The sequence below is a fragment of the Pteropus vampyrus genome, unplaced genomic scaffold (genome assembly GCF_000151845.1).
Source record: "Pteropus vampyrus isolate Shadow unplaced genomic scaffold, Pvam_2.0 Scaffold172, whole genome shotgun sequence".
Classification (NCBI taxonomy): domain Eukaryota; kingdom Metazoa; phylum Chordata; class Mammalia; order Chiroptera; family Pteropodidae; genus Pteropus; species Pteropus vampyrus.
The window spans coordinates 1,277,383-1,287,679 of NW_011888953.1; the positions used below are offsets into that span (position 1 = coordinate 1,277,383).

At 37.6% G+C, this 10,297-nt stretch overlaps 1 protein-coding gene across 1 annotated transcript in view; it reads right to left on the reverse strand.

The window, feature by feature from the left end:
- Positions 1 to 1,373: 1,373 nt before the first annotated feature.
- C7 (complement C7) overlaps positions 1,374 to 10,297 on the reverse strand; it is a gene marked incomplete at its 5' end in the record, with an annotated part of 41,491 nt that continues 32,567 nt past the window's right edge. Inside the window, 3 exons of the mRNA XM_011370702.1 lie at positions 1,374 to 2,496; positions 3,976 to 4,160; positions 6,384 to 6,474. Of these exons, the coding sequence (XP_011369004.1) occupies positions 2,315 to 2,496; positions 3,976 to 4,160; positions 6,384 to 6,474 (458 nt within the window). The remainder of the gene's footprint in view (positions 2,497 to 3,975; positions 4,161 to 6,383; positions 6,475 to 10,297) is intronic.

Here is a 10,297-nt window from a genome sequence, read left to right on the forward strand (position 1 = left end):
GACCATATCCTCTGTATTAGGAAAGGAGGGTGGTGGTACATGAGGAGTAGGCATCTAACTCCATAATAGCTTAAGACAAGAAGAGAAATTACTAGAAGGATACTGATCTATCTCTTTTCAAATAAATTACTTGTTCAACTCTTTCTTTGGGAATTTCCATCTGGGCCTGACATTTTCAAATCTATCCCCCTACTCAAGGTAGAAATTAACTCCATAATAACCTCTAACAAATGCAGTTGGCCTCAATTAAACATTTCTGAATATTATTGTTTTCAATCGATTTAAACCTGTCTCCTTGAAACTTCCACATATTACATCTGAATCATCACTCAAGAGACAGTTTAGTACATAAAACTGGACCTGAATCAAACCTGAGTTTCGGATAAGAACATACTGGTACAGGCACTGTGGAAAATAGTATAGAAGTTCCTCAAAAAATTATAAATAAGATTACCATTTGATATAGCAATCCCACTTTTGGATATTTATCCAAAGGAATTGAAATCAGGATCTGCATGTTCCTTGCAGCATTATTACAACACCCACGATAAGGAAACAACTTAAGTGTCCAACCATGGATAAATGGATAAAGAAAATGTGGTATAGATGTACAGTGGAATACTATGCAGCCTTAAAAAAGGAAGGAAATCCTACCATTTGTGATAATATGGATGGACCTGAAAGACATTGTGCTAAGTGAAATAAGCCAGAAAAAGAAATAAATATTATATGATCGCACTTACATGTGGAATTTAAAATAGTCAAACTCACAGAAACAGAGATTAGAATGGTAGTTGCCAGTGGCTAAAGAGAGGGAGAACTGGGGAGATGATGGCCAAAGGGTACCATATTTCAGTTATATAAGATGAATAAGTTCTAGAGAGCCACTCACTGTACAGCATTGCTATAGCTATGTGCTAGCTATGGTGGCCATAGTTAAAAATACTGTAATATATACTTAAAATTTTCTAAGAAGAAAGATCTTATATTGTGTTGTAATAATAATAATAATAATGGGAGTGGGAGGAAACTTTGGGAAGTGAAGGATATGTTTATGGCCTTGATGGGAGTATACTTAACCCCAAATTCATCAAGTTGTATTATACATTACTTATGTACAGCTTTTTACGTGTCAATCATACCTCAGTAAAGTAGTTTAAAAACTGAAAATATATTTAAAAGAACACACTAGCCATTCTTTAAAATTAAACATAATACGGATCAAAATGTTTCAAAGAATAGTATCTTTAATTAGTATTTTAATCATTATCATTTTAACTGAAGTTTTTTTGTAAACGTATTTATCGGTATCAGAAAAATACAGAGATATTATTTGTATACAAAAGCATATTTTAAATTCCATTTAAGCCCACTCATTTCATCTCCTACAGCTGTCTTTTTGTTTTGACAAAGAATGAATAAGGAATAAACAGAATGTCAATGCTTCAATTCGATCTACCTCTATAGCTCCCCGAAAAATCTAGGCATGTATCCATCCGCATTAAGAGAAAACCATCCTTACAAATATTGAATCACTCAATAGCTCAGGCACATACTGATGCTTCCTGCAAAAGGAAAGGGATGGGGAAGGAGGGGAAGCAAATTGCATGTCTTGTGTTGGACACGTACTTAAAAAAAAAGCCGCAAATGGAAGACTGCCTTGTATTTGTTCTCAGACAAGAAGGCAGAAGATGCCCGTGACTAGAGCATGATGAATTTGGATCTAACAATTCAGTGGTTCAATCTCCTGCTGAGATTAGGAATTCCTACATGAGATGCTTGAGTCAATGATGTGATATGTGAGATTATTAGTTGTGATGGAATAATTGTATCTGTTTTTTTCCATTCATGGTCCCCTTTGTATTGTTTTACTAAAGGAAGCCAATCTTTCTAAGTGTGTTCTGGCTCATGGGCAGGGTCAGTGATACTTAAAAGGTTCATAAGGCTGAATGGAGCATTCGAGTTTCTCTAGTCTAATCCTCTAATTTTTCGATTAAAAAGTCAAGATCCAGAGAAGTTAGCATTTTTTCCAAGAACACAGTTAGCTCATGCAGAGGTTCATGAATATTCTTCATCTTGACTGACATTAAAAAAAAGAAGAAGAAAAAGAGTATCTGGATTCAGGTTTGGCAGAACAAAGGGTTGTGTTTATGCAAGTGGCTGGAAGTTAAGGGGAGAAGTGGACACTGGGAAGAAAAGAGGGAGAATATTCCTCCGTGCTCCAGAAGTTGTCTGAAGTGCTCAGTTATGTGGGTGTTTTAACTCATCCATGGCACGCTGCTGGATTCCCGCAATCCTATGGGCACCCGAGAGCCTACTGGACTTCCGCCTCACAGGGCCCTATGCTGGTGATGGAGATGCTCTGCCCTCGGCACCTCAGCGTGCCAGCCTCACACTCCGTCATTGTCTGCTCCTTGCCGTTCACTTCAACACAGATGCTAATCCCTTCTTCCTCGCACTCGGATGCTTCTCTGCAGACACATTTGCTGCTCTGAGCTGGAAAATAAGCAAGAGAGGCTTAATGGCACATTGTGGAGATGGGAGGGTGAAGACACATTACCTCCAAAGTCACGTTGTGGTAATTAGAGAAAGCTATGGAAGCTCCTGCCTTGAGTGATGGAATCAATTATTCCCAGGAGAAGCAGTAGAACCAGGAAAGAGGTATTTTGCTCTGCTCAGAATAAGCAGGTGCCAACTTGCTATTGGGCAGTTCTTCCAAGTCAAAAGCTGTCCAGCTTTCTCCTACTCCAGGGTGCTGTCCAGGTGAGTCAGAACCTGAGTGTGACCCTTCAGCCCCCAGACCAAATGATGAGACCTCAGCAAAGAGCCAAGTGGCAAGGGTCAAACAAAGAAAAAGAACCGAAGAATTCAATTTCCCTTGAGAGAGAGGGCATGAAATGCAAAAGGCTTAATATCCCACAAAAACAAATGACAGATGAGTTAGGGAGGGTAGCACTGTGTGCTCTGAAGTTTTGAGGCTGGAATACACCGGCCAAGTGTCTCCGAAAGGAGAATAACAAGGTCAGCCAGCTGACTGTGGTGACTGCCAAACCCAAAGTGTCTCAGAAGTGGCTAGAGTTATGTATGTCATCATCTGTGCCCTAAATTGTGATGGAAATGAGGGGGAAGATGCCCGTGGGTACAGACCAGGAGAAGAAGGGCCTGCAGAGACCTTATAGATCACATAGTCCAGCTCCCAAATTTACATATGGGGAAACTGAGGGCAGTGACTTGGGTCCGGTGACCCAGATCTTCCCCTTTGAGGTATAGCTGAAACCATGGAGAGGTGAGCCATGCTAGTTGTGGTACTTCAGATCGATATAAGTGCTACTTGGACATAGCACTAGCAAATGTTGAATCACAACTCAAGATAGTGACTCCTCTTTCAATTCTCTTCAAATCCTTGATTCTTTCTAGGAGAAAGGGTCAGCTTGGCACTGGTATTCTTTTAACACCACCCTAACACTTTCTAAACTGCCTTCATCCCGAAGAAATAGCATCCTTCAAGCTCCTAGCAGCATCTGGCTAGAATCTATAACCTTATTTTGTTTTATTGTACGTATTTTTATAGTTACCTAAAATGTATGGCAAGTGAGATTTCCTTTTAAGAAAGTAATATAAAGTTTCTTTTTTAAAAATTGTTATTTTTTGTGGGTCTATTTTTTTTTTTAAATTAGAACATAATATGGATAATATAAGAGCAAAACAAAAATCATGAGGGTGGAATGAAAATCACAGATTTGGAGAGGACATGTCGACTATCAGGTATGGATTCTTGGCCTCCAGGTACTCGACCCGCCCGCTCCTGGGGGGGAAGGCAGTGAGGAGAGCAGTTCACTCTCAGACTAGTCTGAGTCGTTCACATTTTCAGGAAATTGCTTTGATCTGCTGCTAAGCTAGAAAACTTTTTTTTTTTTAAACCTCAGCACTATTACTTAAGCATTCGTATAGTGACAAATGTAAAATGCTCCTTACCATCACATTTTCCCCACAGCGGACACATGCCGCAAGCTTTCTCCACGGAGGCAGGTAGAGTGCAGCTCTCCCTTCCCAGAAGAGTGTAATTTCTACCCTGACATTGGAGAACATGCATCTTGCAAACTGTCAGAGGCAGGATCCTTTTGCTTCTCTCATCCCGAGCACACACATCCAAGGAGGATCTGAAACAAATTTTGTAAATTACATTATTTACAAGATTCTTATTTTCAAAAGCCGAGGATGAGAAGTGAAAGGTGAGGCTCTGAGCTCAGTGCCTCAGATGTTATCACTCACAGCAAACAGATGGAAAAGAAACTCAAATCCCCTTTATTGCTAGGGCCCACCCCATTCAGATCTCCAAAACGAACACATTTTTCTCTTTATTTGCTCACAATTTTTGCCAGCTTAGATATCTAGTGTTGATCTAGTTTTATCTAGAACAGATCAGATACAGCAGATTGGAGCAGGCAAGGTCTGTTAGGGACAGCTGGTGAATTGACAAAGAAGGAGACAGAAGACACACAAAGATCTAACACTCAGAGATTATAGTTAAATGGGACCGCTGACTGCAGGAGAAATTTAGCTCTCCCAGCCCAGCAGCCCTGTCCATATCATAGTTCATGTCCACATCATAGTTCATGTCCATATCACAGCATTGTCCAACAAAATTGATGACTGAATCCTCGAGGGAAGATGAAACTAATTTTTGATACTATTTTTTAGTGTTTATGTTTATGAAATAGTTTAGAAATATTTCCATAAAAAATTATTACTTTTTTTCTTAAGCATTGCTGCTAAAGTGGTAAAATTCAGTTTTTTAGAAATGTCACTAATAAAAACAACCATGTTACTGAATGCTGATGAATAAGGAAGGCATTAATGTAGTAAAACCTTAGACAACAAAGTATTTTTGTATAGTAGATGGAGTCTACATTTACTTATGTATTTATTTAGCTCTAATATTCTCTTTTCTGACCAAGAGCTAAATTTACTTGGAGTTATTTACATAATGAAAACAAATTCTTGTATCTCTCTTTTATCTGCTTATTTAAACTTCAAATAGAACTACTCAGAACAACTTAAAAGGCAGAAACTTTACAAGGCCACCTTGTTCTTAGTATCTGATATGAAAACTCACACTATGTCTATAAATAGCAGGTTGCAGATAAACTAAATGAATCAGAGAAGTTGGAAAGAGGATGAAAGTGAATCATTAAAATAAGCAATGATTTATAGAAAATAACAGCACAGTCAGAATATTCTGGGCCAATCACCATTGCCATTTACACTATCACATTGTATTCTCCTTGACACAAGAAGTTACTTTCTGTGAGATACCATCACAATCACCATTACCCACTGCAGGTGCTCACGGAGTTGGATGTATACTTTGATGACAATAATAATTGAAAGCCAAGTAATTGGCCAGTAAATTTGTGTTCTGATTTTTAACCTTAAAGATAACCAGGGGCCTGGCTACCTCCCATTTGCCTCTCTCTCTTCTCCACTCTTCTCCACCCTGCCTGGAAGGCTGACATGTGCGACCCCTATCAACAGACTTCTTTCTCCTCTAGCTTTGGGTGCATTCGATCAATGGGGAGCGTGACTAGGAGATTGAAAGGAGGAAGGAGAGTACAGCTGGGGTGTGTGTTCCCTTGGCTCACCTCTGGGGGATCTCTGGGGTCCCTAAATTGAGGGACCCAGCTCCTCCTCAGCTGCCACCTCCACAGCTTCCTCTCTCTGCCCAGATTTTCGCAAATGTTCCTCTCCTCGCTCCTTCAGACCTGGGTGTGACTATATACCCCAACTGTGATCCTGTGGCTTGAAGTGTCCTTTACTCTCCCACACTTCAGTCAAGAGTCCTACTTATAAACTTCCTCTGTCCTAATTTAATCGTGCCATCTATATCCAACTAGGGTCATAACACAGACATCTAATAACTACTTCAGACGCCCTCCTATGATAGAGTGACTTCAAGTTGGGCGGCATTCTTATAATGCAATCCAGAGACATAGACATTTCGGGAATCAGAAAAGCAGCTGTTTTTTTTCACTATCGGTATCGCTTTAAGAGTTTATGTGTCAAGGGAATTTCAGTCCTAATCCTCTCAGTCTTTAAATCCTCAGGTGACAGTTTTGTCATTTTGCACCATTTTATATATAGAACAAGCAGTGCTCAAGCAGTCTTTCAGTCTTTCTCTAGACAGATTAGAACACTGCTTAATGCCACCAGTTGTCAGCTCTAGTGACCCAGGCAAATAATAGGGATCAGATGGAACAGATTAAAATGCAAAGATCCTTAACCCTTGGTAAGCAACACCTTTGCTCTAACAGAGACTAGCATCTAAGAAATTTTTTATCTTGAATAAAATAAAACAGAGAGAAGTGAGCAAACACAGAGCTTACCCACATTCGTAGGGTAATTTACAAACACATCTGGAATTCTGCAGTTTCTCCCAGTGCTGACATTTAGGCACTGCCTGTGTCAAAATGGTATCTAAAAGAAAAAGAGAAGGGAGATACCATCATTAGAAGAGCTTCTTCACGGTAAACGACGTATTGATTTAATTGTTGAACTAGGCTCTCTAATATTCTCAACTGCCACAAGTTTATACTGTAAAAAAATAAATCTGTAAAGCATTTTACAAGAGATTAAGCATTCCTAGGAGCACCCTACACATAATTTCGTTGGTCATGGTAGCTACTATTTCTTGAGCATTTTCTATTAGCCGTGTACTTTTTCTACATTGTGATATATAATCCTCCTTAAGAGATGAAGAAAATAAGGGTCAGAAAAGTTAGGAAGTTGGTGCTAATTCATGCATTTCACAAATTGGCCAACCCAGGGTTTTAAGTCCACGTTTGTCTGAATCAAGGCCAGTAGGACAGGCTCCCTTTTATTAAGAAACGGGTTTTTATAAATTGTTGTGTGGACTGCATGTTGCCCACAATACCTACAATAGGACAGAAAACAGAAACATAACTTGACCTATACATGGAGAACTCTCTGGTATCTCCAGGGGATCTACAATAACCTGTCATATGTAATGTCCAAGTGGCCTCTCCTCAACAGTGAGTAAATGTCTGGAGTGAGTAAAAGTGAGTAAAGTTTATGTTAAAACTCGTTCTATTGCTTTATGTTTTCTACAAACTGGCCAAAAGTCAATTTTCATTCTAATGTTGACAGAAAAACACCTTGGTTCAGCTTCAAGAGCATAATTTGACTGCCATTGCCTTGGCTATACCCGACTACCATGTGAATAATCTACAACACTCTATTTCCACCTCCTGCCAGCTTCTTTACAATGGAATTCGGTGACATACACTTTTGCATCATAAAACTAATTATCTGTTGGATAGACCTATGCAGCAGTAAAGAAGAGCTGAAGAGCATGTTTTTATGGATACACAAACTGTGGAATATTTTCTTACCTCGGAAAACTTAAGAGCTTTAAATCTGACAGGAAAATCTTGTCAACAAATTATAAATTTGTAAAAATGGTAGCAATTCGAAGTTCCCCTGCCATGTCTAGCAATGTCTGTAACAAGTATTCTTTAAACACTTCCCTTTAAAATGATATCCTACATGCAATGTGGTATCTTGAATTGTATCCTAGACCATAAAAAGAACATTAGTAGAAAAACTGGTGCTGTATGAACAAAGTATATATTGAGCCAATAGTATTATAATAATATTAATGTCTTAGTTTTGACCAACTAAATTATATCAAGTTATGTGGGATGTTAATATTATGGAAAAATGGGTAAAGGATTTGCAACTTTTCTCAAACCTAAAATTATCCCAAAATAAATATTTTTTAATGGTATTATATAGAACAGTGCTTCTCAACCAGGAGCAATTTTGCCCCCTAGCGACATATGGCAGTGTCTAGAGATATTTTTGGTTGTCTTGGTTGTCAGCACTTGGGTGGGGGTTGGCGGAAGGGTGGGGAGTTGCTGCCGACATCTAGTGAGTAGAGACCAGGGATGCTCTAAACGTACTACAGTGCATAGGTGCATAGGATAGGCTCCCACGACAAAAAATTACCAGGCCCAAAATTCCAATAGTGCTGGCGTTGAGAAAAGCCTAATCCAAATGCACCCAAACTAAACTTTAATGGTAAAGACACATAAATTAGTTCTGCATTATAGTTAGAAGTTTCTTTGTTAATCATTCATAAGGATGAAATTTGAGATTTTAAATGTTTTCTAAAAGTTATTATAATTTCTTTGTAAAAAATCACTTAAACCAAAGCTTTGTTTTCTTCATAGCTTAATTCACCAAATAAACATACTCTTAGGGCCCACCTAGAGTATGTATCTTTACTGTTTTAAAACCCAATTACCCTCGCATCAACACTAAAAACTGATGGAGGAGGGGGAGGGCTTAGTGTTTCTTGGGTGCGATTTCATTTCTGGGGGATGAAAGTTTCTGGAGATGGATGGTGATGATGATGGTGATGGTTGAACAGTAATGGGAATGTATTTAATGTACTAACTGTACACTTAAAAATGGTTAAAATGATAAATTTTATGTTATGTATATTTTACCACAATAAAAATGACTACTGACACAGCAGGTATTTTAAAACATTAACTTTGGAGGCCAACTAATCTGGAAATTTTTGTTTATTATAGACCTTCTTAAAGGGTAGTTATTATTGTTATCCACATCTTTTGAAAAACACGCAGGTCTGAAAAATTTCCTTAATTAAAACGTTAATAGAATTTGCCACTGAGTGGGAGAAATACTGATCGTACTATGAAATGACTGAAGCAGACATTTTAGAAAAACAAGCATATAATCTCATTTGGAATTAAAGAGCAATCTCATCAACTGTACATTGTTCTCTTTAATTTTAGAATTACTTGCAACTTACTGAGTTTTGTTAACCAACGTCACTATAATAAAAATTTAAAAATTAAAATTAAAAACAAATAAAGGAAATGAGCTATCAAGGCAAAAAATAATAATAATTTTAGAATTACTAGCACAAGTCCATTACTTCAAATACCCCAAATAAATTCATATTTATGCTTCAGTGTAGGTAGAAAATAAAACTGTCTGATATGGGCCTTTGACAGCTGAGGTGCACATGAAGATTGGCACGGCGGGCATCCCATTGGACATGCCGCCCTCCTACTCTGTCCTCGCTGATCTATTTAACACCCCATGTCTGCCATCAGTCATGGAGTGCTCCACGTAGCTTTCTGTTTTCAGTTGTGACCATCTAATTCACTTAATAGTATCATTCGTGGAATCTAGTATTTCCTTCTCACTATAAGAGACAAATTTCAGTATTGAATTAAAAATTATACACTAGAGAAATAAAAATGCCATATAAAATATACAAGTGAGTTTTTCTTCTTTCCTGTTTTTGTTTCAAACGTATATTTTTTCATTTATTTAAAAAATATGAACAAGAAAGAAAGAAGTCATTTTAAAAAACAAATCCATCTCATCTTAAATATCTCTAAAAAAAGAAATACTTTGGCTTTCCAAATCTCTTCCTACTTTAAATTTAAAAAAAAAAAAATTTTTTTTAATTTGCCTAATAGTCAAAATAGTAGATTTTTAGATTTCCACTATTAAGAACTTTACAAACTACAATACTTTTTCTTCAATAGTTTGTTTTGCAGTGTTAAATGTAAATGTCTTTACATTTTTGATTTCGATAATACTAATAAACTCCTTGATATCACAGAAATGAAATATTCAGAATTTTACATAAATTATAATCTCAACTCTGTACTTAAGAAAAGTAAGTTTAAAAAATCAAAAGGAAACCAGAAATTAACTTAAAAAATTTTTTTGTCACCATAACAAATATGAAGTTAATATCTGATATAAAAAAATTTCAGTTTTGCCTTTCTTTGCATTCCATGAGTCTATCTGTGCCGTGTAAAAAAATCTGCTATCCAGTCTATGAACTGACTCATATTCATAGCAGGGTGGGGATGGAGGGAAGGACTAACAGTTATGGCGATTCAGTGCCCTAAAAGACCGCCACGAAGACTCTTAGCCACTTGAGTGCAGGTGTCCTTGGACAGACCTAGCAACCACTCACCTTTTTGCACACACCGGACATTCTTCACCTCAGGACTCCACTTAAGGCTGGATCCACAGAGAAATGTTGAAGGACCTTCTAAGGACATGCCACCTGAACAGGAAAAGGTCACCTTCTCGCCAACTGTGTAGAAAGGTTTGTGGGGATGACTCTGTATGCCTTCTATCAGTACAGGTAGAACACAGGCAATTTCTAAAGATAAAAAGTAGAAAATAAGAGTCATTGCTTTCCAAAATCATCTTTAAGAAAAAA